Source organism: Panicum virgatum, chromosome 2N, assembly GCF_016808335.1.
Source record: "Panicum virgatum strain AP13 chromosome 2N, P.virgatum_v5, whole genome shotgun sequence".
Classification (NCBI taxonomy): domain Eukaryota; kingdom Viridiplantae; phylum Streptophyta; class Magnoliopsida; order Poales; family Poaceae; genus Panicum; species Panicum virgatum.
Genome location: NC_053146.1, coordinates 40,443,373 through 40,470,930, shown reverse-complemented (window position 1 = coordinate 40,470,930; position 27,558 = coordinate 40,443,373). Strand labels below are relative to the sequence as shown.

Sequence of the window (27,558 nt, the reverse complement as noted above, 5' to 3'; positions counted from 1 at the left end):
GCGGTAGGTGTACTGTAGTAATCTTACGTCGGTTCATTCGGCTGAATTTTTCTAGTCTAGGCAACTCACTTTTAAAAAATTATAACTAATTTATATGAACTCCGATGGAAATAAACTTTATACGAAAATTGTAGATCTCGACTAGTCTATAGCTTTGTAGTTCAAACTTTTTCATCAGAGCCATCTTGAGGCTCAAATAATCGATACAAATTTCAGATCTAAAATTTAAAGTTTGGTCTAAACAATGGACAACACACCTTAAAAAATTTATATGAACTCTTATGGAGATAAACTTTGTATGATAATTATAGAACTTAACGAGATCTACAACTTTATAGTTCAAACTTTCATTCGGATTCATCTCCGCGCTAAAATAATTGACACGAGCTTCAGATTTCAAATTGAATTTTAGATCTGAAGCTTTTATGGATTATTTGAGCCCCAAGATGGCTTCTAATGGAAAATTTGAACTAAAAACTGTACATCCCATTGATATATATAATTTTTATATAAAACTCATCTCAATCTGAGGTCATTTAAATTTGTTATGATTTTTTGAAAAGTGAGTTGTCTAGGCTAGGAAAATTACGCCGGTAAGGTTGCTGCGGTGCACGGGTGCACCTACCTTCAGTTCATCCAGTTGTAGCCATTTCATTTGGCGGTAGTGGTATAGATTTGCAATTTTTTTTGGTTGGAGGTATATTTTGAAAATCTATAAAATTAAAAAGTAAAAATAAAAAATTCACAATCTCGAGACTTGAGATTTTATGTCTTGCGGCCCATTTCTTTTTCCCATAGCATTTTTTTAGAGAGCTCTTTCCAGTGGATAGCGCAGGCCGAAATTTTGGTCCATACTAGATGGCCAGATTCTAGCCCAGCCCAAAATGAACCGGCCCAACAGGAAATAGGCATGATTACGGTTCAGAAAAAAAAAGTATGTTATCTTCATGAAAATATAAAAAGATTTATGTTATCATCAACTGCGTAAGCATCCACGGTTTCGCTAAACATGCAATCGTTTTATCCAGGAATCACCTCATCTATTCTGTCCTGGCAAGCCATCAGCATCTCGTCCAGCGTCACCTCTCATCTGATTTCCGCTAAGAAATTCAGATGGCATTATTTTCCCCCCTCTCAAGCTCGATAAAAATCGCTCGCTTCAATCCGATCGCGAATTGTTCAGCCTCGGTGACATAAGAGGCACCTCTTCTCGTAAGAAAGGGGCCGATCGAGCGAGCGAGGAGAAGAGCGCGGGCAGAGGTTTTCTGCAGCCGCTAGTCCGCCCCAAGAACCGGGGTGGGCGGATCGGCCATGCCGCCGCCGCTGCGGGAGGAGGAGGGCGGCGATTCGGCGGCGCCGGCGGCGCTGCGGACGCCCGCGCACGTGATGGCGCGGGTGTTCTCGCAGCTGGACTGCATCGATCTCCTCAGCTGCTCCCTCGTCTGCAAGTGAGTTGCCCCCTCCCTCTCCTATCTCCCTCGTGCATGGTGCTTGACGGAATGCCTCCGCGCTTAACTTTCTCGGGTGTCTGATTGAGGGAGAAATCTTTGAAGGCCCAATAAAATTAGCCTCTTGTCTGAGTTCAGGAGATGCGTGTGCCCTGCTGATATTGGTGTGCGAGATTGCAGGGATGTGTTCTAGTCCCGGCTTTGGTTCATCCTTTTTTCAGTGGCATCTGCTGAAGAGGAGATGATCAATTGATACTCACGAGTGACCTGATCAACTAACCAAAATCCTTTTCCTGCTCTGTTCAGCGGATGTCTCTGAACCTGGAAAGTAACAGCAAACACAAGTCAGCTATGTTACACGGATACTGGTACGGGTATCGGATACGCGGATACGCATTTTTCCAAAAAACACTGATACGGGGATACGGCTAGGATAATTAATAATTACACATAAATATCACATAGATATTCAGCAAGTGAGATTTTACTCTTGAGTAACTTCCCCTATACTCAGATGTGCAATACTTGCATGCCCATATAACATTACCTCTATAACTAGCATTCTCTAAAAACACAACTGATTCCACAAGGGGTTCTTCAGTTGCTGCTCATCTAGTTCTACAGTTCTATTGCAGCAAGTTCATCATTTTGTATCATCTCTTACTACCAAAACAGCATTTGGGTGGGCTGATTACTGCTTTGGGCCGTATCCCATCTGACCCAAAAGTATCGGATACGCGTATCCAAGCAAATACGTATCCATTTTTTCAGAATACGGCTAGAAACGTATCCGAGGCGTATCCGGGGCGTATGGATACGCCACCTCCTAGGAGTATCCGCGTAACAGAGCAAGTCAGAGCCTGGATCATAGCTTATAGCTCCTTTCTGAATACTGTGCAGATGAATTGGTTTTGCTTCATACCACTCCTCCCTACTGAATTGGAGAAGCCTCCACGCTCTCCAATACAGCAATACTGGATACCTTTCTCCAATACTGAGTTTCCCTCGTGTTCTAAGCTCTGACAGCATGCCTAACATGACTGATTTTTCAGAAATATAGTGCCTGCAATGTGATGTAACTACTACATTATAGTCTATGTTTAAATCTTGTACTGGATCGCTCGCCAAAACCCCTAGAATGTGTTTTGTTACAAGTAACAGAGTCTAAGTTAATAGATATAGCACCAAATCCTCATGTCTTTTCCCTTTTCCTGCAAATAACCCTAGTCCTAGCCTCCTAGGCAATGTTCACTAACCCATACTTGTTTTAGATCTTCTTATCATTTTGTGAATCACCAGGCAATGGTACCACGATTCTGCAGAGCTTAGAGAGGAGTGGAGGAAGGAGTACCTGGATGCTTGGAACCAATTTGGATTATCTGTGATGCGTGAGGCGCAACCGCTATGCCTTACTTGCTCGCTGAGAAGCTTGCATAGTCTGTGCCCATGACCTTGCTGCTATCTTGTTCTCCTTTCATTTTAATCAGGCAGAAAGGATCAATAGATTTTACTGTTCATGGTGATTGTTACAAGATCATGTATACGGGCAATCAAAACTGTTGTGTTACATGGTGTATAATTAACAATGTGCAAATGTACATGTTTGGTGTGTGATTTGTTGTACACTTGTACTCCAAGTTATGCAAGATAAGGAAGAACCTTCCATTAGGATTTTAGGACTTGCCAGTACTATAGAGTTTGCATACCGTCATTGCTATGTGCTTTGCAGTTGTGTGGAGATCTTAATTCATTGGAAGTGCTAAAGAACAAAACCAACTTGCTGCTATTGTATTCCAAAAAAATACAGAAGAAACTCGTACTGTCAAAATATTCGTAAAAACTGCCAACTAAACTTATACAATCCATCAAAATGGGCGTTCTTGAATAGACTAGCACCCCTTTGGTAAAACTTCTGTACAAGAACGATCTTTGGTAAAACTTCTATAGTTACATGGTGCATATCGTGCATGCGGAAATATGTTTGTTGGGTGGTCATATTGTGCAAGAAGCCTTGTCCTAGGATTTCACTTGCAAAAAGTTTGTATCTTATCAGCGCAGAGTGTTTCGCAGTAATACGATTTTCCTTTTGTCGAAAAGTGCTAAATAACAAATCCAACTACACTGTCTTAGGAAGAAATAATTGTAGAATAACTTAACTGACAGCATCAAAATGTGCTAACTTTGCAGTCCATCAGAATGGAGCCCACAAAAACAATTTCATCCAATAACAGACATCTTGTCATTCCAAAGATTTTGCAAAAGAACATCACTGCGGCAAAAACCACAGAATTCTCAGTAGCTGCACTTTCAATATTAAGCTGAGTCCTATCCAAATTGACTTTCCACAAGTATATAGCATAGTAGGAGGTCACCAAAATAATCGCAAGTGCTCCAGTCGATATGAAACCTACTAACCTTTCACAAACCATGCAAGTCTATCTATATCATATAATTCACAACTTCATAGCACCATATAACAGATGCCGTCGACACTGCTTTGCAATCAAAACCAATCCTCTTTTTTTTAATCCTCAGGACCCTCTCTCACTGCAGATTGGCCTGCAGGAGGCCATCTCTTATCTGCGCCGCCACATCTTTGACAGCTCCAGGACCATGGGGGATGAACACTGAAGAGGACTTGGATGAGGCTCCAATCTCCTTCATGGTGTCGAAGTACTGGGTGACCAGGACCATGTCCATGATATCCTTGGCAGTGGTGCCAGGGACGTTCTCTGAGAAGGCAAGCACACTGTCCCTCAGCCCGTCCACAATGGCTTGACGCTGCCTTGCGATACCCACACCAGCCAGGTACTTGGACTCGGCCTCTCCTTCGGCTTTCTTGATCTGGAGTATCTTCTCGGCCTCAGCTTTCTCGCTGGCTGCCACCCTCATCCTAGCAGCTGTACCATACAGCCAGAAGGGTAGCATGTAAGATTAATCGATATAACTTGTAGATGCTTGCGGCTGAGCAATTGCTGTATTGCCAAGTTAATCCGATCAAAATCAATTGTTACTTATGTGAATGGTAAAGTGCTTGCCTGCATTGATCTCGTTCATTGCTCTCTTGACACGGTCATCAGGCTCAATATCAACAATCAGCGTTTGCACGATCTCATAGCCATATGTAGACATTGCCTACACCACAAAAATGCCAGGTCAGTCCAAAGATTCTACATTCTCTAATGCAAATTCAACAAGTAAACAAAAATAAAAGCATGACAGAAACCTTTTCAAGCTCATCTTCAACAGCTTTTGCAATGTCATTCTTCTGCTCAAATGCATCGTCCAGGTCCAGCTTTGGAACAGTAGCTCTAATGACTGAAAATAAACAGTGAAGCACTAAGAAAACCGGTTTATTTGAATTGTGATTTGTGCGGTATAGAAACATGACCTTCTCTCCTTGTACCGACAAAAAAACTAAAAATATGAACAAGCACAATACAAAAGGGACAATTTATCTCAGTAAATTAAGTACAATTTATTATCTCAGTAGATTAACAAACAAAAAAATAGTCAACTGACATAAGCTACGCAAGGACTTGAGGGTATCAAATACCGGATAATTCAGGTGCAGTACAAGATATGATGCAAACATGGATACAATGAACAGATAAAGTACAATTTCAAACAGAAGGAACACTTACCATCAAAAACATATGACTGAATTTGTTCCCTGGTATTGCTCAGCTTGTAGAAGGCATCGGATGCCTTATCAGCAAGAGCGCGATATTGGACAGATGCAACAACAGTGACAAAGACATTGTCCTGAACAGATCAAATACAGGCAACAAAATTCAGAAAAGTTGTTTCTTAGGCTGGAACTTCGCAGAATTGTTCTTTGATCATGCCAATAGCTTCAGACAAGCAGAAGTCAGATATAAAATAGAATGGTATTGAAGAATACCTTTGTCTTTGTTTCACAGCGGACATCCAGCTGCCGCACACGCAATGAGAGGTAACCAGCAATCTGCTGCCCTATGCACCAGGGTAGAAAGTGGCAACCAGGCTCCAGGACCTCATTGAACTTGCCAAAAGTTTCTTTGATGGCTACAGTTGACTGATCAACTTGCACTAAACCCAAAATCTGACCCATGTCTTATCTGCACAAAAAAGATACCTGTTAGGCAGTAGTCCAATAATGCATAACAAAGGACAGGAGTGCAAAGACAAGGTCATTCATTTGTCATCCGAGCATAGGTAGCTCAGATATAGAAGCAACTACGGTATCAACTAGAGGTACTTATTGAATGAAGCTTATGGTACAACAAGTTTTGACATCATAAAGGAAGCCAAAAATATGACACGCAAGTCAATGAAAATCATTATATCATTACATAGGATAAGATCACCACAAAGACTGTATTCATGATATGCGAACCTGAATAGATAGAGATTAACGACCCTCTCCAATCAGAATATCCTAACATGAAAGACAACTAAAAAACCCTGTGATGCTCTAGAATCCTTTCAAATAAGTAAACACACGACACCATAAACTCACTGACAATAGCTTACTGATATCCACTGAAGGACAAAAGTAGCAGCAGAATAAAAATTCAGCAATCGCAAGTAGCACAATGCATAGTTTATCTGTACTTAGTTTGTAGTCAGGTGCCTCTGCCCCTCAAACTTTGGATTGTGATTCTTCTGACATGTATTAATTACCCTTGTCTGCACGTGCCTGGTGCCCATATGAGTGACCATATCAATCTAACTTCAATTATCAAAGTAATTCACTGAAAATAAGTTATTATCTTCTATGTCTGTCTTATCTAGTTCATTTATAAACCCACGAAATGAACTAGATAAGACAGACATAGAAGATAATAACTTATTTTCAGTGAATTACTTTGATAATTGAAGTTAGATTGATATGGTCACTCATATGGGCACCAGGCACGTGCAGACAAGGGTAATTAATACATGTCAGAAGAATCACAATCCAAAGTTTGAGGGGCAGAGGCACCTGACTACAAACTAAGTACAGATAAACTATGCATTGTTTTCCTAAACCAACTGGCAGATCAGCTATATGCCATATTACAAAGACTTAACCCACACGGCAGCGTTACAGAAGTATAGAATAAAGAATAAACTGTGCAATTTGACACCTTGCACTGCAATAAAGTGATGCAATCAATTATCCCGCAGCGTTCAGAACTTCAGATATGGAGCAGTGCACGTCATATTTGCCTACCACTGCTTGAAACAAAACAAAGACAGCTGACAGCCGAGCGATTCTCCCGATCCACCGCGAACAGGAAACCGCTCGAAATTTCAGACACGTCGATCCCACCCGAACCAGCCCCCCAAATCCTTATCTTTCCCTAAAGAAATTTTACACCTTCCGCCGCAAAACAATCGCGTTGGGGGGCAAGAGCAGCAAAGCGGCAGCTAGAATTGGCAGAACCAAGCCTTGAGTAAGGAGGAGGTCGCCGACACGCCGTTACCAAATAATGTCGGGGAAAAACGCGCATCTAGCTAGCAGAGCTGGAGAGGACAGGGTAAGAAACCCCGAAGATCCCCAAGAAAACCCACCACCCAAAGCCCTAAACCTGCAGCAAACCGCTAGTGCATCCATCCATCCAAGATCCAAGCTGGGATTGGTTACCTCAGCTGATCGATCCTTGCGCGCGGACCCGGGGCCGAAGCGGAGTAGACAGCGACGGCCGACGCGATTGGGGTTTTTGGGTTGGGGAGATCAGCCCCCGCGGCCGCGGCGCGGGCGTGTATTTATATAGGTGGACGGAGACGCGCCCGCGCGCCGCGAGCAGCGAGACAGAGGGAGCCCCGCTGAGGCGCTGGCCCCGCCTGGCGGACGGTCCAGATCGCGTCCCGGGCAGGAGATCAACGGCCCGCCCGCGTGGCCTGTCTGGTGGGGTGGAGGTGGCAGAGTCCTCGCCGCTGGGTATCGCTAATTTACGGTTGACCGTAGGGAGGGGATCCCTACCGTCGATTTCCCGACCGTTTGTTTTTTTTTCCATTTTTAGTAATTTTTTTATCGTTTTCTGAGTTTGGAAATTTTTTGTAAGAGAAATTTTGGAGAGAGAAATTTTTTTGACGAAAAATTTTGGAGACAAAAAAAATTTCAAGCAAAAAAAAGGAGAGCAGAAAAAAAAATTCAAGAAAAAAAATTTGGAGAGCAGAAAAAATTCAAGAATTTTTTTTGTATCATTAAAAAAATATTCATCCGAAAAATATTCATCCGGCGGCGGGCGACGGCGCCTCCTCCCCACCCCGCCGCCTCCCCTCCACGCCGCTGGCCCGGCGCCGCACCTCCCGTCCCTGCCGCCGCCACGCCACGCCACCCCTCACCTCCTTGCCGCCGGACCGCCGCGCCTCCCCTCCCCGCCGCCGGCCATGGAGCAGAGAGAGGCCTGCTATGCCTCCCCCTCCCCGCCGCCGGCCATGGAGCAGAGGGGGCCCGCCGCGCCTCCCCTCCCTCGCCACCGGCCATGGAGCAGAGAGAGGCCTGCCGCGCCTCCCCTCCCCCGCCGCCGGCCACAGAGCAGAGGGGCCCCGCCCGCCTCTCCTCCCCCGCCGCCGGCCATGGAGCAGAGAAAAAAGGGAGGGGGAGGAGGACAGCTGGCCATGGAGCAGAGGAAGGGAGGGAGAGAGAGGAAGGGGGAGGCAGAGGGAAGGGATGGGGAGGAGGACGGCCGGCCATGGAGGAGAGGAAGGGATGGGGAGGAGGACGGACGGACAGCGCCGGGCGGCTCGCCTGGATCCAGATCCAGAATGAGAAAGAGAAAAAATGGATAGAGGAGGAAGGGAGCAGGTGGGGGGAGGGGATCACGTGGTGGCCCATGTCGACCGTAACTTTCCTTGCGTGCGGTCATCCGGAAACTCAGCATTGCGCTCACCGCTCCCGCCACTTGCCGCGGTATGCGTGATGATTTTTCCTTTTTTTTTGGGGTTGGTGATGAATCAAACCGAGTGGTGGTTTGATGATTACTATCCATTGGCTAGGGGTTTACCACGGTTTGCAGATGGGGTTGCTGCCATGTGGGCCCACGGCACGTTTGTGCACAAATTGCAAGGTGCTTTCTTTTTTGGTTATAATGACAGCTTGCTCGTTTGGTTTGAATGAAGAGGAGAGTGTGAGAGAGTTACGGAGCAACAATAGGTACTTGTGGAGGTTTTCAAATTCCAGCCCCGTACACCAAAAGCGACAATTCACCTGTTTGTAGGAGAAAGAGAAATGTTACTTATTCACCAATGTGATCTGTCAAATTTATAATGCTTGGTACAAGAAATTATTATACGTTTCTATAGGCAGTGATATAAAATAATGTGCTTGGGAAGTAATGTGCTTGTTCACATTGGCGAATTATTTACATGTCAAGTTTGTTCAGGCAGTGAAATAATGTGTTTTATGTAGAGGGTATTCTAGAAAATCACATACAATTTTATTTCACCTTCGCCGCCATGGAAACACTCCGCTCCGAGGTGGATGAATCCGAACAATTCTGATTTCAATACAGTGGATGCAAAAGCGAAATTTTATGGGTGATGATAAATCCGCCCGTCTGTTTGGTAAAATCACCATCCAAATTCATTGATTTCGAACGCACGTTAGCCCACGAACTCACATTGCTGTTTTTCGAGTAGCAAAGTATGTTTCAAATGGAGGATGGCCTGGCAAGAAATAAGAAACTAGAGGTCAAGCAAAATTAAATGTGATGAACAGCCACACGAGGAGATGGATACCTGCATGCAATAGTGCGCGGCCATAAATCGAAGTGTGAGATGATCGCTCTGTACGAATGCGCCAGTATATGTGTGTGAGACCCGATGTAGCACCTCCTCCTAGCGCCCAGGCAACCACCGGGCCCATATTCTTTAAATACCCAAATAGCACTGCCTTCTCCAAGTGCCTCGGGAAATGGCTCATGCCTCCAAGTACCATGCATGCATTCAATAGCAAAAATACAACATCAAAAAGTACAATCAACCCTTTTTTTTTAAAGATGGGACACTGATATAGAATAAGTATTTGAAACTTTCACTACCATTGGCACCAGCAGTGGAGCTGCAGATACCATCAATTCTAGCTTTAGCGAAGGATACGATTGGCAGCACCATCAGCACCATCTGCACCACCTGAGTCACAAAAACCACATCCAACGGACCATCCTAATTAGGCTAACGTGGACACGCTTGGAGGCCGCCTCGGCGCGGCCTTATACTTCTAATTTCTATTTCCGTCGATTTCGAAAACGGAGCGGACACAGGCAGCATCAACCACCCACCTCACGCCGTTGCCTGCCTTACACCAAATAATTGCCAATGAAACCGTGCTGGCACGATACAGGCAGAAACTTCCGCAGCAATAAAAGTCCGCCCCTCTGTCAATCTTGATACACTAGAAACTGTCGTCGGAGGAAACCGAATTGCCAATGAATTCAGGGTTTAGACTAAGATTATGATGCCAAAATCGCATTGTTGAGGAATCATGTAGCGCGAAAACAAAGGTGGATTCATGACTTTTCATTTGTTTAGCTTCGAAGACTTTTCATTTGTTTTGCTTCGAAGGGAAGGAAATCTGCATTCCTCTTCAGACCTACATAAAGAGCAACTATCAAGATTCAAGAGGCGTGCCACACATTGTGCCGGGAAATCAACCAAGCTACCTTGATTGGGACAAAACATATATAGAAACGGTCCATCAGCATTCAGCTAAATCCTCAGCGAAACCATCCACAAAGGAGAGACTCATACCTACACCTCCTCTTCACCTATATCCTTTGTGCACAACTCAATCTACAACAAGCAGCAATTCAGGTTCGACGCCAACATTCAGCCCCAAACCAGCCACCCCCACCCCAAGTTTCACCACCAGAACTAAACCCTGCCGTTTTCGCCGACATACCGGAGCCACGCCCATGCCTCCAGTCATTTCACGTTCGGCTTTGGCGAGTAGCGGAAGGGGGAGGCGCGGGGGCCGTCAGAAAGGCTCCTCACCGGCTGCTGCCCATTCCGTGCTGCGAATGGGCCCTGTGACTTGAGGCCCCTCCCGTTCATGCTACTCGAGTGCGCCATCCGCTCCGCCTGCATCGTCTGGTAGAAATAGGAGGAGCTGGCCATGTCCTTGAGGTTCAGCAGCGGCTTGAGGACTTCCACCACCTGGCTCATCAGCGGCCGTGCCTTGGGGTCACGGCTGAGGCAGGCACGAGCTAGTTGCGCTGCCTTCTGGGCACCTTTGACAGAGAAGTTGCCCTCTAGGCGGGGGTCGATTAGCTTGTAGAAGCGCTGCCGCTCTCCTAGGAGGGGGCGTGCCCATTCCACGAGGTTGTGCTCCCCGTTGGGGCGGTTCTTGTCCATTGACCTGCGCCCTGACATCATCTCGAGGAGCACTACCCCAAAGCTATAGACATCACTTTTTGATGTCAAATGACCTGAAAAGTTGGGGCAAAAAGATAAAAACACGTGTCAAACAAAGATCAGACATGTAAATAGTAGGAAAAGGGCATTTAGATCTTGAAAGAACAAGGTACTCAAATTACTCCTCCAAAATTGAGAGGACAATACAAACCTATGCTAGCATAATGATGTTTTGTTAGGATCAGTTGCACAAATCTTTGCTGGATCAACTCAGTGAGAAATCTATATTCTATAATATGAACTAACAAATCCATTTCCAGTTTTAGTGTAGACCTTTTCTAGTTTGTCCCTGCCACTGTGTTTCCAATTTTCACTAAATAAAGGGTTTGGAGAACAAAGACATGCAAACAATAAGTCCAGAAGGGCTTCACTATATTCCAGTGTGTATTAGGATTCTGTTCCAAACAGCTAATATACATGAATACACTATAAATCATAACAAGGCCATAAACCTCCGTTTTGTCCATCTCAGCCTTCCTTTACAAGTGTGGGCTTAGAACAAACAAATAAATATGTTAAATATCACTACCCCAGTATAATGGGAACTTAGAACATTACCCATACAACAAGCAGGACATGTAGCACTAAAGCATAAATTACCCAACCAACAAGCATGACAGGTAGCCCTAAGCACACATTACCTAAAGTCCCAAACAACAAATCATGCCATATAGATTATAGCACTAAAGCATCTCAATGCCTTCCAACAAGTATAAATTCAAATCTTAGATGTCTTAACAGAAGCAACAAATGATGATAACTGATGTAAAATTGCAAATCAGCATACTTATCACTTAACTTTGTTTTAACATACAGCAAGCAGATATACAATTTAGTAGGAGAACTAACTTTCAGATAGGTAGGTTGAGCCTGATAATGCACTTACCTGTCATGACATACTCCGGTGCTGCATAACCATAGGTCCCCATTACTCGAGTAGAGACATGGGTTTTATCACCAACAGGGCCATCTTTGGCAAGCCCAAAATCTGAGAGCTTTGCATTATACTCCTGCACGAGCAATGTAAACGTATGATGCAACAGTATGTAAATCGTGTGCCACACATTGCATAATCCTATTCATGGACTTACCGCGTCTAGCAGTATATTCGATGTTTTAAAATCACGATAAATGACTGGTCTTTCTGCTTCTTCATGAAGGAAAGCAAGACCCTTCGCTGCTCCAAGAGCAACCTTCATTCTGATGGCCCATGGGAGCGGAAGAGACCCTATAAATGAAAGCATAATGATTATTTAACCTCCTAGATTTCTATCTTATCATTTAGAATTATCTAAACTACACAAGTAAATATCGCAACGGAACAGGCACTCTAATATGATATACATTTTCCTAATGAGAAAAAAAAACAGATCCTAGAGAGAGCATAATGCTTCAACAGCCTGTGAATAAGCCAATTACATACTTCTGAATAGATGGTTATCCAAACTGCCACGAGGCATGAATTCATATACCAGCAATCTTTGGTCATCTTCAACACAATATCCAATCAATCTGACCAAGTTAGGATGGTGAAGGTTTCCAAGAAAATCAACTTCAGCCTGGAAAAAAAATCAAACAGAGTATGAGACACAATCATCATGAAATTAAATGGACAATAAGTAACCAAGATGATATATTAAATTGAAACAGGTAAAACAGAGTACATACCACCCATTCTTTGTGCCCTTGAAGCCCATCATGATTGAGCGTCTTGACAGCAACTGTGAGACCTGTACCAGGTTTCACAGGCGCAGTTCCATTCTCTTCAATCCACCCTTTAAAAACACATCCAAAACCCCCTTCTCCAAGAAGACTTTCAGGCCTGAAGTTCCGGGTCGCACATTTTAGATCATTGAATGCGAATTTGCGCAGCTGAGAGGCAACTTTTATTTCCTCTCCAACTTTAGATGCAGATGAACTGCTCTCAGCATTACTAGTAGTTGTAGAACCTGAGACTACTAATGCAGCCGGTTGGTTCCTGCTACCATTTTCTGTTGACTTCTCTGCTGTTCCACGAAATATATAATAATTTAGCAGGCCACATTAACTAAAAAAAGAGTGTTATAAACAATATACTAACTCAACACATCAATGACCCTAAGAAAGAAAAACACAAGTTCAATCTGCACAGTTTGAACTTGACTAAACGACACATGAGAATAAAATTGGGGAAATGTGAAGTTTAGCTATTGGGCATTGACAACATCATGATTTCCCAATACAATATCACAATGACTAAAAACAAACACCCAGCTTAAGGTCAACAGTTTGGAAAAGCAATCAATAGCTTTTTTATAGGGAGAAAGAAAGGAAAGTTCTTTATTCTGCATCCTTCAAAGCATCTCACAAAGATCATTGAACTCCAAAACTACAAGAACTGAAGTCTACACTGTCTGTCGCTGAAAACTGAAGCAGAATATGAAAATTTGTACCATAACGCGCATCAGACAACCAAACAGCCTGAGCTAATAATGACTCAAGTAGCATTCAATTAAAGCTTTAAATCTCATCTTAAAGATAGTATCAGTTAATGTCCTCGGTTAAAGGAGGTGCAGTAATTCACTATCTTCATTTAACTCCCTGTTTTAAATACAAAAATGGGCACTTTCTGTTCATACTAAAAGTATCTAACTACTAACCAAGGTTTTTAAAGCGGTAAGGCGAGGCGAGGCGATGGGGAACCACTCAGTCGCCTAGGCGACGCCTAGGTGGGCTAAGGCAAGCCTTAAGCAAGGCGATCCGCCACCGCCTTGTCGCCTAGGCGATGCCTTAAAAACCCTGCTACTAACAGGCATCCTTTAATCTCATACCTTACATACATTTTCAGTTTATTATTCATAATGTTCCAAGTCACAATTATGGAAAAGGCATTTCAACTTTTACTAGCAGAAAAATTAATTGCGGACTTGACTCCATAGAAATTTTTCTCCGCTTCTTTCGTTACTATTTGTGTTTCTTCATGCATACAGTGTCAGACAATCCAGAATACCAAGCAAACTGCAACCAAATTGACATCATAAACTAGCTAATGTCCGTACTTGTGAATTTATACTTCATTCATTTGCATGTGGATACAGAACGTGGCGAAATTGCAACCATCTACAAAATTACACGTGTTGCAACTTTACATCGTTAAAATCAAAGACAGGTCGATGAGTTTAACACGCTAACAACCGTTTCTAACGGACAAGCCAATAGCATTCCTTCCCAGTGCATGGTAACGCTAAATTTTGTACGCATCTACTGGGAACAGTGTGGGGCCAAAACCAACACATGCTATACTAAATATAGACAGTCAGGAAAACACTTTCCCATGCACACTTCCTCCTAGAAAACCCAAATTACTATCATGTGCACTGCAGCTCAGCTAGAAACATGCTAGTTTCTATTTTCAAAAAAGAAAAAAGAAAAAGAAACATGCTAGTTTCACAGGATTTGCCGACAGTTTGGTAACCCTTATGTGCTCTATATGCTGATAGCAACCATAATCATTCCATTCACAAATTCAATGCTCAATGCATGGATACAGCCCAAAGCGCTATCACTCCAGCTGCAGCCAGACATATCTCCCTCGACACCAGCATACCAACTACAGAAAGCTGCGCACGTCCTCGACATTTTTCAATCAATCAGGTGCAACCTCAGCGTCAGGTGACAAACTGCGACGTGCGTAACATCATAGCCAGAATGCAAACCACGGCTTACAAATACGGCCTCCGATTATGGTCACCAACAACACGCAAATCTCGTCTACCACGCCAACAGGACAGGAAAACACAATGCAGGTATGCGAGACGCCCAGGGACGCTTACCGCCGTGCGTGCTGGCGCTGCTGGTGGATGTGTCGACCTTGGACCTCGGCGGCGGCGGCGGCGGCTGGCAGCTCCCCACGGGCCAGAGGCGGATGCAGCAGCCGGTGGCGACGGTGGTGTCGTCGTCGCCGGCGGCCTTGGGGGACGCGCGGCGCCTGCTGCTGCCGCGGCGGCTGCGGCGGCACCAGCCCCAGCGCTCCCGCTCCCGCTCCTCCTCCCCGGAGCTCTCCCACCTGTCGAACTGCCCCAGCTCCGGCGGCGCGAGCCCCATGGCCTTGCTTCGCCTCCTCGTATCCTCCCCGAGCCGCCCACACTCCCCGGCCGCGGGAGAACTCAGATCAGCTCCGGATAACCTTCACCGCCCGCGCCGGCGAGCGCCGACCCGCCCGGCGCTCCCTCCGAGGGGCCGCCGAATCGGCGCCGGAAATCCCACGCCAAGGCAGCGCCGAGATCCCAGCCTCCCCGCCGAATCGGGCCGAATCACGGCGGGCCCCGGGCGCCGGGCGCGCGATCCTGCCGCATCGGGAGCGTGTCCCGCACGAGGAGCGCCGTGGCACCAGCGGCCTCTCCTCCCTCGCACTCGCACACACAGATAAGACCACCCGCCACGCCCGAGAGCGCCTCGCCGAGCAGCAGCCGAGCCGGCGCCCCTCCCCGGCCCAGGACGCGGCAGCGGAGGCGGCGGCGGCGGCTGCGGGTGGTGGTGGTGTGAACGGGAGCGAGGCGAGGGTGCGGAGGAGGGAGTGGGGAATAAGCGAAGCGAAAGGGAAGGAATAATGGATTGTGTCAAGGCAGGAGGGCAGGCACCGCACAGGGGGAGGAGAGAGAATGTAGTGTGTCGTCTAGAGAGAGAGAGAGTTGTGTGTGGCGTCTGCGGTCTGCCTATCATCTGGAGAGAGAGAGACGGGGGCAGCGGGCAGCGGGCAGCAGCGAAGGGGAAGGCACAAATGTTCCTCGCCCACCCTTTTCTTCTTTCGGAAGCACATGGCCGACGTGGCCACCCTTTTTCCGCGTGCGGCGGGCCGGCGGCACCCCCTCCGCCTGGCCGACGTGGCGACCGCGTGGCGCTGACGCGGTCAGCGCGGGTCTCGTTGCCCTCCTCCTTCGTCCTCGTCTACGATCGCTGCTGTCTTGCTCGACACGGAGTGATCTCCGTGCCTCGAGCTAGCACATGCATGGCAACAGCCAAAGCTTGATCTCCTCAATCACCTAGCGAGTTTAATAAAACATTAAAACCATGCTACCTGCAATAATAATGCACCATCAGTTGGTAGTAGGCAATAGAACATCCACCTCTCGGTCTCATGCCAAATTGCCAATCTATTCAGTGATATGATTGAGCCTAGTGTACCATTCTGTAACCTTAATACCTTCTGACCTTCCTAAACAAAAACGAAAATTCTCCTTGAAATAGTACGGGCACCTATTCTTGCGTTGACCGAGGAAACATGCGGCACTCGCTCTCACATGCACCGGCACGTACGACGAACGCCTTATATATTTGACTCGTGTGTCCAGCTAGCTCACGGCTTTCAGCTAGCTCACGGCTTTCAGCTCTCACATGCAGACGATCTATCGCCAATCACCGTCAAGGAATTTCAAATTTGAAGATTATTATATGCGCAGATCGCGCATGTGTAATAGTACTACATCTCACATGTGTTGTGTGTTGCAAGATTAGAATGTCAAATACTGCCAGCTAATCTCATTCTCCCGCCAAAGAACGGTCTTCAACGTTAGGCTCAAAGGCCAAAAGTTTTTTTTTTGGTTCCCGAAGCGAAGAACCCGTAGGCCAAGTATGCACAAACTTATTGTATTTCTAGAACAGTGGACATCGAGATTTTGTCACTCACATGAACAGAGCATTCTGATGCAGAGCTGGCCCTACAAAAACAGCAATGGAAGGTAGGTAGATTGAAGAAAACCAGAAACACGTAGTACTCATTACCGAGGATTATCTACACATGTTTTACAGACTGAACAGCAATGAGTACAACAGCAACTTTACAAAGCAAAAGTAAACCACCTAAAGATGCAGGTTATGAAAGTAAAAAAGAAACATAAATATAAATGGTGGGCCCACGACTCCTAGGCCCCTAGTCTCTTCATTCATGCAGATCTCATATAAAACAAATATAGTTTTCGTTTAGACCAAGTAGTGCAAATCTTCTCCGGATTGATATAGCCATATAGGTAAACACAGGCTCATATGTTCATATTCAGAAGAAATATCTGAACTGAAAGAAGCAGAAGTTTTTATGTGTTAACCCTAAAGATTGTATGGATTATTAACAGCTTACGTGAAAAGAAATGATGAGCACATCTGGACACTTATTTTATTCTGCAATGGCACTATAAAAAGTATGTTTCTGTACAACCACAGAAAAAAAGTATATACTAGAACAAATTTTCTAGAGAAGAATGCTTCTCACAAATGAAAAGAATAACTACCTACAAAATTGCAAGATTCTCCATGCCATGTGTGACGCAGTCCCATCCAATACCTGGGGTCCTATGCCGGCCATGAAGGTGGTCTTCAGGGTATTATCTACGCAAACTCGTTGAATGCTTGTGCTCCTCTGGCCACCTTAATGAAGACATCCTCCAAGGTAGTATCAACTAGGCCCAGGCATGTATTGTGAGCCGGCGCTTCGCGTTCTCGACTGCAGCAAAAACTTGGGCTATTTTCACTTCCTGCTTCGGGAGCTCAAACTTCTGAGTTCCAGATAGATGGTAGATCTTGTTCGCACTGGGTGAAAGTTGATGCACTAGCAGTTCAACCTCCTGTTCTTGGTCTGGCGATGTTGTCATTGTGAATATGTATGTGCCTCCGTACCTAGCCTTTAGCTGCATTGCATTGCAGAACCGAAGACTTTAAGGAATGTTATTTCGTGTGATGGTAGAAAACAAGGAGTTGTACCTCTTTAGTGTTGGTGTATATTGAGCCCATGTGTATAGAGGCCCATCTAGAGGGCCATATATAGGAATCATATATACCCACCCTTCTAGAATTGGAGGAATACATCCATTATTCCCTCCTACATGGTATCATTAGCCTAGGGTTAGCCTCTCTCTCTCCTCTCTCCTCCCTCCCCTGCCAGCCGCCGGCCGCCGGCGCCCCCTCCTCTCTCCTCCTTCCCTCACCTCCCCTCCTCCTCTGCTGTAGCCGCCGGGCCAGCTGCTGGATCCGCCGCCGCCTGGTCTGCTGCTGGATCCGCCTCCTCTGCTGTTGGATCCGCCGGCGCCCGGCCTCCCTCCTCTGCTGCCGCCGCCTGGCCCCTGCCGGCCTGGCGTGGCCCGGCCGCGGCCGCGCTGGCTGTTGCCGCAGGTGCACCGCGCGCGCCATATGCCGCCGCAGCCCTGGCGGCCCTTGCGCCCCTCCCTGATCCCCGCTGCCGCCGCTGCTGGTGGTGCAGCAGGGGCCGCGGCCGCGGACGCGGAGGGCCCGGCCCTGCCGCCTGGGCCGCTGCTGCCTGGGCCCTAGCACGCGCTGCAACTGCCTGGGCCGCCCGCGCCGACGCCTGATTTGGCTGCTGCTGCAGCCGCCGCCGCACAGACCGCCGCCGCCTGCGGGCCGCAGCACAGCTGCTGCAGGCCGCGGGCGCCGATTCGGCAGTCCAGCAGGCCGCGGGTGCTGCTCCACGGGATGCGGTCGCCGATCTCGCCGCCCTGCGGCTCCCACGGATGCCGCTGGCCGCCGCTCCCACCGCCGCGCCTGATCCCGCGTGGACCGGGCTCGGGATGTCGCCCGCGGATGCGCCGCTCTCCGCCGCCGCCCTCCGCGGGCAGCCGGCCGACGCCGCTCTCGCCACGGCCCTCCTTGCCGCCAAGTCGGAGGCTTCGGCGACCCAGGAGCGGGTCCGCGTGGCTGCCCTTGCCTGGGAGCGCGAGCGCGCCGCGGCCGACGCCTCCGCTCTCCGGGTCGCCGAGGCAGAGCACTTTCTCCGCTTCTCCTCCGGCCAGCTGCCCGTCGACCCCGAGCCCGGCGCCTCTTCCTCCCGCCAAGCCCCGCCCGCTGGATCTGGAGCCCGGTACGACCCGACCGATCTCATGGTCGCCCAGCTCCACCTCCAGGCCGCCGGCGTCCAGAACATCAGGGCTCTGGTCACCTTCCTCCTCGGCCCGACGTCCTCCTCCTACGGACGCTGGCGGGACCAGGTCCTGCTCGCCCTCCGCCGCTACGCCCTCGACTACCACGTCCTCCTCGATACGCCGATCGAGGCGCGGGACGTGGCGTGGCTGCGCCTCGACAGCGTTGCCATGTCCTGGATCTTCGGGACCATCTCCCTAAATCTTCAGGACCTCGTCAGGACCCATGGCGGCACCGCACGGCAGGCCTTGGTGGCGCTCGAGGGGCAGTTCCTCGGCAACGCCGAGTACCGCGCCCTCCAGCTCGACGCCACCTTCTGCACCTTCGTGCAGGGGGACCTCTCCATTGGCGAGTACTGCCGACAAATGAAGGGCATGGCCGATGCTCTTCACGACCTCGGAGATCCGGTGTCCGATCGGGTCTTGGTGCTCAATGTCCTACGGGGCCTGAGCAGCACCTATGACCACCTGAAGAGCTGGATCGCCCGCCAGAGGCCCTTCCCCTCCTTCCTGCAGGTCCGGGACGACCTCGCTCTCGAGGAGATCACCAGGGGTCTCGCGCCCGGATTGCCCTCGTCCACCTCCACCGCGCTCGTCGCTGCTCCACCGGCTTCCTCCGCCACCCCTGCCACCTCTCTACTTGGTGCTGCTCCTGCCGGGCAGACCGGAGGTGGGGGGGGGGGCGTGGACGTCATCGGCGGGGGGGGGGGGGGGGGACGTGGTGGTGGTGGCACTGGTGGCCCTGCTTCTGGGGGTACCGGTACTGGTGGGGGCCGTCGGGGCGCGCCAACTCCTCTGGCTCAGGCTCCGACTCCCGCTCCTGCCCCTGCCCCTAGAGGTACGCCCTGGCCATCCTTCAGCAACCCATGGTCAGGGCGCATCTCGATGTGGCCGTTCCAGGGTCCGGGAGGGGGGCCTCGTCCTTAGCTCCAGCTGGTGGCCATGTTCACCGGTGCTGCTCCCCTCTCCGCGCCGTACTAGACCCCGCCCGCTCAGCCCAGCTAGCAGCCGACCTGACCTGGGGGGTGGGACTAGGCAGCTCTGGCGCAGTCCTTCAGTACCATGGGACTGACGCCGCCGCTCAGCACCGAGTGGATCGCCGACTCGGGTGTCTCGTTCCACACCACTCCTGATGCCGGTATCCTCTCTTCTGTCCGACCCCCACACCCCTCTTGTCCTTCTTCTATCATGATTGGTGATGGGTCTTGCCTTCCTGTCACCGCCGTGGGTTCTACTCCTCGTCTTCCTAATGTTCTTGTTGCTCCTCAAATGGTTCACAACCTTCTTTCCATTCGCCAATTTACTGCTGACAACTCCTGTTCTATCGAATTTGACTCTTCTGGTCTTACTGTGAAGGATTCGGCTTCCCGGCGTCCGCTCCTCAGATGTGACAGCCCGAGGCCCTTTACACTCTTCGGCTTCTGCTTCCGCTGCTTCGTCTTCGACTTCTTCGTCTACTGCTTTTGCCGTGACGCCTTCTTCCACCACCTGGCACCGCCGGCTTGGTCACCCCGGCCGCGACGTTTACAAGCAATTTACAAGCAAACTATGCAATTCATTTTTTATTTCATCTAGATTTAATACTCTATGCATGTAAGATTCTCTTTCGATGTGATAGATTTGGAATTTGGAATTTTGAATTTTGCATCTAAACAAGGGTCAATATGAGCCGTTTAGTTCCCAAAATGAAAATTTTTGGATGTTAATTCGACTGTTTAACCAGATGTCGGGAAGACTTTTCGGATAATAATTAAAAATTAATTTCAAAACTCATTTAGAAACCGCGAAACGAATCTTTTGAGGTCTTTGATCGTATCATTAGCAAATATGAGTTACTGTAGCACTTATGGCTAATCGTGCCCTAATCTATACTATAAAGATCGAAAACAATTGAAAACCTTTCTCACTCAATTCGGACCCGCCATACTCCTCACGTCGGACCCATCTGTCAGGGCCAAAAGAGGTATGAGGAGTTGGAGAGCCATAAAAATTTAAGGGAAATTTGTCTACAGAACACTCTCAAAGCGTGATTTTGTGCGCTGCACACTCCACTCCCTGAAATAGTCTGCAGCACACCTCGAGTGAAAATTTTTGTGTGTGGCACATTGACTCCATTAAACAATTCATTTTCAATTTGAGTGGTGAAAGAATATGACCCGAAAAAAACTAAAATGCCCCTAGTATTTCCTCCACCGGGACCTTATCCCTTCGATTCCTTATCCATTCACGGTGGAGGAGCGTGTCTCGCCGCGATCGATTCATCGCTTGCGCGTGTCGTGTCTCGCAGCAGGCCAGCGCTGGACGACGACGCGGCGGCGTTGTTCCTCGGCGGGTGACGGCCTGACCATGGAAGGGCACCGCGCGCTGTTGCCCGTGCCGGTGCCGCAGCCGCGGGCGTTCGCGCCGGTGGACGACGACGAGCAGGGCAGGGCCCTCTGCTCCGTCGGCGCGTCCTCCAGCGGGCGCCTGCCCGATTCCGCACCGCCGCCGGCCTCGCACGGCGTCCTGTCGCATCTCTACCGCCACAGCGTCGAGATCGACGTGCTCGTCCGCATCGAGAACGAGAGGCTGCGGTCGGGGCTGGAGGAGGCGCGTCGCCGGCACGTGCGCGCCATGGTGGCGGCGGTGGAGCGCGCGGCGGCGAGGGCGAGGGTGAGGCCGAGGCCGAGGACGCGCGGTCGTGGTGCTTCGGGCCCTCGTCGACTACGCCCTCCGAGTGCGGCGGCGGCGGCGGCGGCGGCGACGAAGACGAGGCCGACGCGGCGGAAAGGAAGGTGGAGGCGCTCGAGGAGCTCAAGGGCGTCGTGGGGGCGCTCCAGGGCGCCGGGGGCGGCGCGTGCATGTCCCGCGTCGAGGCGGCGGCGGCCGTCCGGAGGAAGGCCAAGGACGACGCCGCCGCGAGGGAGATGCTCGCGATGCTCGGCGCCGTCCCGCCGCTCGTCGCGATGCTGGACGAGGGCGGCTGCGGCAGGGAGGAGGTCACGGACGCCGTGCTGTACGTGCTGCTCAACCTGGGGATCGGCAACGACACGTGAGTCTCGCGCGTTTTCCTTCTCGCGCTCCTCTGTTTCCTCCGCTTCGTGATCAGACCTGGGTGTATTTGGTTGGTTTCTAAGTCGTCGGAGTTGGTTGCTGCGATTCCCAGGAACAAGGCGGCGATCGTGCAGGCCGGCGCTGTGCACAAGATGCTCCGCATTGCGGAGGGCGGCGCGTCCGCCGCGCTCACGGAGGCCGTCGTCGCCAACTTGCTCTGCCTCAGCGCGCTCGACGCCAACAAGCCCGTCATCGGCGCGTCCGGCGCCGCCCCGTTCCTCGTGCGTGCGTTCCAGGGCGCGTGCGACACCGAGCAGGCGCGCCACGACACGCTGCGCGCGCTCCTGAACCTCTCCATCGCGCCCGCCAACGCGCCACACCTGCTGGCGGCCGGGCTCGCGCCGACGCTAGTGGCGTCCGTCGGGGACGCGCCCGTCACAGACCGCGCGCTCATCGCGCTCTACAACCTCGTGGCGGCCTGCCCGGAGGGCCGCCGCGCGCCCGACGCAGTGCCGTTCCTCGTTGACGTGCTCAACTGGGCCGACGAGCCCGGGTGCCAGGAGAAGGCGGCATACGTGCTGATGGTCCTGGCGCACCGGAGCTACGGCGACCGCGCGGCCATGGCCATGGCCGCAGGGGACGAGGCGAAGGCCGCGGAGGCGTACCAGTGCGCGTGGGTGGGGAACACGGACGGCTTGGCGCGGTGGCCCCTTAAACTGTTAAGGGTATTTTGGTCTTTTCACATAATGTTCTCTCACCTCCCAGCAAGCAAAAGAGTTGTTTAATGGGAGTGGTGTGCCACACACAAAATGAGTCATTCAGAGTGTGTTACAGACTAATTCAAGGAGTATAGTGTGCAGCGCACAAAACCATATTTTTAGAGTGTCGTACAGACAAATTTCCCAAAATTTAATGTTAGGGGATGTTTCTGTCTAAAATTAAAATTTTTTCTCACCGAATCCGCTTACCCGCCCCGCGCATACCCACCCCGCCCGCGGCCGCCGTTTCGTTCTGCCTTCCCGGCTTCCCCCATCTGCTCCGCACAGCTCGGTACTTGCTGCCGCTTCACCTTGCGCGCGCGGCGCCTCCCCGGCGGTCCGGCTGGCGGCCGCAGCCTGTCTCCCCTCCGGTCCTCGTCTGGATTGCGGAGGTTCTCTCGATGCACCGCCCCGCCGGTGGCGTCGACAACCTCATCCCCACGTCGGCGTGAGGGAGGACGCGGAGGAGCTCAAGGCCAACAACGGCCTGGAGGTGGCCAACCAGTTTGACCAGCGGGCGGCAGGACGGATTGGTTGGGCCATCCGGACCTCCGCCAAGCTGGGCTGTGCGCCATCGTGGGCGCCATCATGGGCGTCGAGCTCATAGAGGCGCGGAGGGTGACCAAGAGCCGGTGGGACGCGCGCCGCTTCAGCGACGAGCAGATCAGCTGTGCCTGCATCGATGCCTTCGTCTCTTCCGAGGTTGCCTGTAGGATGCTCAAGCTCAACTACGCTGAGAGGGTCATGTTTGTCCCGTGAAGCTGCTGGTCGATGGCGACAACACCGGCTCGCGCGCGGTACCTCCCGGCCGCCTGACTGGCTTCCACAGCCTGTCCGGCAGCCTCCCGCCTCCCCCTCCCCTTGGGGGCTGTGCGACAGTGACACTGTCTCTCGCGCATAGGCTGTTCGATGAAACGCCCGTAGAGCACGATAGGATTCGGAGTCTCCATGGTTTTTTCTGCTGTTTTTTCTGAGCGGTCAGATCCTATTGCAGCTACTGGGTTGCTTTCTGCTTGCTCGATTGTGATGGTAGGTTGCTTATGCTCGTGAGATTCCGTCTTACTATAGTGCCACCATTCTGCAATGGGGTGCTCCTTGTTTCATATGCAGTGTTGCGTGCTATGCTTATTCTCTGTTTGGTAGGCATTTTTAAATGACTATGCTTATAGTATATTTTTATTATTGTTTTGCTGTTTGAGAACTATTTCATTGGGTTAAATGCTGTTTGTACATTTTGTGGCCCTAAGGTCTCAAGGTACATGGCTTTCCATTGATATCAATTGAATAAAACTATGAATATAAACTTACATTTAGTATTTTTAAAAATACGTGTGTGCCGCACGTACATTTTACTAGTTAGGCTCAAAAGATTCGTCTCATCGTGTACATCCAAATTGTGCAATTAGTTTTGTTGTTTATCTACAATTAATGCTCCATGCATGTGTTCAAATAGAAAGGCAAAAAAATTTGGCCAAAAGTCCCTAGACTAATTTTAGTCCTTATCTTTTTGGTTCCAAGAACTAAAAGAGGGACTAGAGATCATTAAATGAATGCACAAACAACCATATTACCCCTAATCTGAATGCATCCAAGACGTGGAGACCGGGGTAGGGATGGAATAGTAGGCCTTATGTAGACTTTTAGTTCAAAAAACTCCTCAAGAGGGATTTCGGAATTTTTTAGCCCCGACTACTATTTTAGTCCAAAAAATCTCTTCTGTTTGGTTCTTTAGCCTCAAAAGTCACAAGAACTTTTGCATTAGTCCCATGAACCAAACACCCCCTAAATAGGAGTATTGAACATAGACTAATTATAAAACTAATTATATGAATGGATGAGAAATTGCGAGACGAATCTAATAAGCCTAATTAATCCGTCATTAGAGGTTATTTACTGTAGCACGATATTATCTAATCATTGTATAATTAGATTCATTATATTCGTCTCACGATTTCGCCTAGAGGTTATGGAATGAGTTTTGTCAGTTATCTTAATTTAATACTCCTAATTAGTGGTCAAGCGTTCAAAGTTACTGTAGCGCACCAAAAGTTTTGGAAACTAAACATGCCTATATTTGATATGCACACCTCATTATTTTGATATTAAATTTATAAATCTTTCAAAATATAACATTAAATGTGTGAATTCTTTCAAAACTATGAAATGAATTTTGAGGGGCGTTCAAATCGAGTAACGATAGAAAAAGAAAACAATCGAGCACACAATAGCCGAACTCATGCATGATGATGCGCCGGGCTGTAACATGTAAGCCCGTGTAGGACCATGGTTCGGTGCGGTGCCGGAGCCCGTGTTGGAGTAGGCGGCTTTGCTGTTCTGGAGTAGGGTTCAGAACTCGTGTTGGAGCATGGTTCGGTGCTGGTGCTGGAGCTCGTGTTGGAGTAGGCGTTGGTGCAGACGTTGGTGCTCGTGCTGGAGCAGGGTTTGATGATGGTGTGGGTGCCCGTGTTAGAACAAGGTTCGGTGCAGGTGCCGGAGCCCTGAAGCCTATCGATCGAACTTGCCAAGTATTTAGACAGACTTCAACAACGAAGTGCAAAATTGGAAGGCAAATTAGTCTTTGCCTCGTGTGAACAGTATTTTTCATTCCTCTTTCATCCTTTCATCCCACCGGCTCCAACAGAGGCAGTGCAATCGCATTCGCCATCCTCCACCGCCACCGCAGATGGCTCGCTGCTCCGCGCCCACGCTCGCCGGCCGTGGGAATGGAGAAACGGCGCCGCCCGTGGCTCCCTCCTGCATCCCTCCTGACGGGGCGGCCTCCCCTTCTCCCCTTCTCCCCTTCTCCCACGGCAGAGCAGGCCTGCGCCGCCGTCCCCTTCTCCCGCCGCGGCCCCTTCCCTGCTCCTGCTCGGGGCCGCCGTCCCCTTCTCCCGCGGCCGGCAGCAGATCCCAAGCCCTGAAGCCTATCGATCGAACTTGCCAAGTATTTAGGTCTGCATCAGTGCAGCGCTGCGCGCGCGAACGTAATGTAGAGATTTGCAGGGATCTATCTCGATCAGAGAGCATATGTACTACGTGTTTGGTCATGGGTGGAGCTCCATCTAAACGCGCACGCACACGTTTGCTTGCGAATTGCGATGAGGGTACGTGCTATTTTTTTTGGGTGTGTGTCTGTGTCAATCGATTCAAAAATAGTTTATCTGTCAATCACCCTTGCCTAAAAGGCTACAACCCTTTCCCAGGTGTTATTAGGCCCGCAGCTTGCCTGTTAAGTTTTGTAACAAAGCAAAATATTGGGAGGCTTTTAGTCCGTGGACTTGTTAATGCTTTTGTTCTATTGGAGACCTGTTAAGTAGGTTGTTGTCTTATTGTTAGGCCTTCCTTTCTGAAATTCAGTCCAGTAGCTGCCTATTTTTGTTTGAGGTTCTTTTTTGTTTCAGCTAAATGATACAAGACAAAATACCCTAAAATAACAACGAAAAAAGGTCACATTCAAATTTTTTGGACAGACAAAAATTTACAAGTAAAATTTTATTACAAGAATCACAGTGGCTCAATTCGCTGCAAGTTCTATAAAATAAGACTCAAATCACATGGGCTAAGAGTGATGCAACTCAAATTACATACATGTAACTTTCTATATAATATAGGGTCTCATCTGTTCTCTCTTCCTCCTGCTGCTGCTAACCTGTGTTTCTTCAGAACAGAAATTGACAGCAAGCAAAAGGAATGTCCAAGTATACATGATGTAAAATTACCCGACATAGTGTGTCCAGTTTCAAGAATACCTTCTCCACATTCTCATAGGGTTGACTCATGCAAGGCATTCAGGCTTAAGGGAGGTAAGAATTACACAAGACACTATTGCATAAGAAAAATCTAACCCTACTTACGGGCCATTTTAGTATACGCAAAACACAGGTAATCAGAACAAGATCTAGATATCTGAGCTGAACAAGACAAGAACATAACTACAAGTAAAAGAGTTTCACAAATGCATGTCTAATTTTCAGAATCGGATCCCGATGTACTAAAAGACCACCACCGACAAGTACATAGAGCAACAGTAACAAGAGATAATAGGAGCTTTATTACTTCCAAGATAGCTCACGATTCTTTTCAAATTTTGCATCATGCATCCGTTTCTAGAAGTTATACATAACAATTGACAGAGTCAACCACATGTGGATAACTGTAGAACCTATGGCCATCCCCAACGCATAGTGTCTATAGGTGGTGTCTAAAGAAAAAAAGAGAGTAAGAAACTTCCCATAGACACTATTTCCCTAATGCATGGTTTTTATAATAAATGAATAAAATAAATCTCATCCAATCCTCTCTCTCTTCTCTTTTTTTACCTCATCCTATCACTCTTCTCCCTTTTTTGTTCTCGTGGAGACATGATGTCTTGCATGAGAAACCATGTCTATCTTTTCCCTCATTAACTCTCTTTCCATATCACCAAATTGCTTACATGGCACCCTTATTAATTCTATGGACACCACCTACTAGAAGGGTTGGATCTGTTCTAATAGAACAAGCACATTCTAGAAGTTGCAACGTTAGAGAAGTATAAACACTCTTATTTATTATAGTTTGCTAGCAAAAAATAGTGAAAATAATTAAAATTATAGAATTTGCAAGTAGTTTTACATTCATAGACGCTACAACTACAAGTGAGGTTTTCAAGTGGCAACCACCGAACTTCTAGTGAATCGTCCAATATAGGCACTATATTGGACAATTTCACTAAAAGTTCGGTGGTTGCCGGCACTATATTCATAAAAACTAATGAGCAGTTTATTTTTTGTTTTTCCTGTATATATATAAAAAATATCTACATATACAAATATTTTTGCTAAAATAATAGGTATTCAACTGAATATCTTTGAATACATCATGGCCCGCCCCTGAGGTATGACGGTCGTTGAAAATAACAAAAACGAACTAATCCCTCAACGAACCGTCATGGGATGGAGAATGTGCATAGATTACCGAAAACTCAGCGCAGCCACAAAGAAGGATCACTTTCCGCTTCCGTTCATTGACGAAATGTTAGAACGGCTAGCCAAG

The 27,558-nt window shown here is 48.7% G+C and overlaps 4 protein-coding genes and 1 long non-coding RNA gene across 7 annotated transcripts; 2 read left to right on the top strand and 3 right to left on the bottom strand.

Moving 5' to 3' along the window:
• Window positions 1-991: 991 nt before the first annotated feature.
• LOC120660461 (F-box/SPRY domain-containing protein 1-like) lies at window positions 992-3,127 on the top strand. Its single transcript, XM_039939004.1, has 2 exons — window positions 992-1,448; window positions 2,748-3,127. The coding sequence occupies exons 1-2, from the start codon at window positions 1,312-1,314 to the stop codon at window positions 2,896-2,898; spliced, it is 288 nt and encodes a 95-aa protein (XP_039794938.1). The 5' UTR covers window positions 992-1,311; the 3' UTR covers window positions 2,899-3,127.
• Window positions 3,128-3,663: 536 nt separating this feature from the next.
• Window positions 3,664-7,187, bottom strand: LOC120660460 (hypersensitive-induced response protein-like protein 2). Of its 2 annotated transcripts, XM_039939001.1 has the most exons (6): window positions 7,060-7,187; window positions 5,353-5,548; window positions 5,093-5,213; window positions 4,675-4,766; window positions 4,487-4,583; window positions 3,664-4,348 (listed from the first exon to the last, which is right to left on the bottom strand). In XM_039939001.1, the coding sequence occupies exons 2-6, from the start codon at window positions 5,539-5,541 to the stop codon at window positions 3,993-3,995; spliced, it is 855 nt and encodes a 284-aa protein (XP_039794935.1). In that variant the 5' UTR covers window positions 5,542-5,548; window positions 7,060-7,187; the 3' UTR covers window positions 3,664-3,992. The 2 variants fall into 2 exon arrangements, with proteins under 2 accessions (XP_039794935.1, XP_039794936.1); XM_039939002.1 differs by lacking the exon at window positions 7,060-7,187 and having other exon boundaries at window positions 5,353-5,618.
• A 2,868-nt stretch (window positions 7,188-10,055) lies between these two features.
• On the bottom strand, window positions 10,056-15,490 carry LOC120660458 (probable serine/threonine-protein kinase PIX7). Of its 2 annotated transcripts, none has more exons than XM_039939000.1 (6): window positions 14,645-15,490; window positions 12,501-12,835; window positions 12,256-12,391; window positions 11,924-12,060; window positions 11,719-11,842; window positions 10,056-10,846 (listed from the first exon to the last, which is right to left on the bottom strand). In XM_039939000.1, the coding sequence occupies exons 1-6, from the start codon at window positions 14,913-14,915 to the stop codon at window positions 10,344-10,346; spliced, it is 1,506 nt and encodes a 501-aa protein (XP_039794934.1). In that variant the 5' UTR covers window positions 14,916-15,490; the 3' UTR covers window positions 10,056-10,343. The 2 variants fall into 2 exon arrangements, with proteins under 2 accessions (XP_039794934.1, XP_039794933.1); XM_039938999.1 differs by having other exon boundaries at window positions 12,501-12,838; window positions 14,645-15,488.
• Window positions 15,491-16,955: 1,465 nt separating this feature from the next.
• On the bottom strand, window positions 16,956-17,620 carry LOC120660462. The gene is made up of 2 exons (XR_005669610.1): window positions 17,565-17,620; window positions 16,956-17,491 (listed from the first exon to the last, which is right to left on the bottom strand). It is a non-coding gene; the product is annotated as an uncharacterized LOC120660462 (long non-coding RNA).
• Window positions 17,621-21,079: 3,459 nt separating this feature from the next.
• LOC120662611 lies at window positions 21,080-22,976 on the top strand. The gene is made up of 4 exons (XM_039941722.1): window positions 21,080-21,337; window positions 21,451-21,764; window positions 21,879-22,491; window positions 22,686-22,976. The coding sequence occupies exons 1-4, from the start codon at window positions 21,080-21,082 to the stop codon at window positions 22,974-22,976; spliced, it is 1,476 nt and encodes a 491-aa protein (XP_039797656.1).
• Window positions 22,977-27,558: the final 4,582 nt, after the last annotated feature.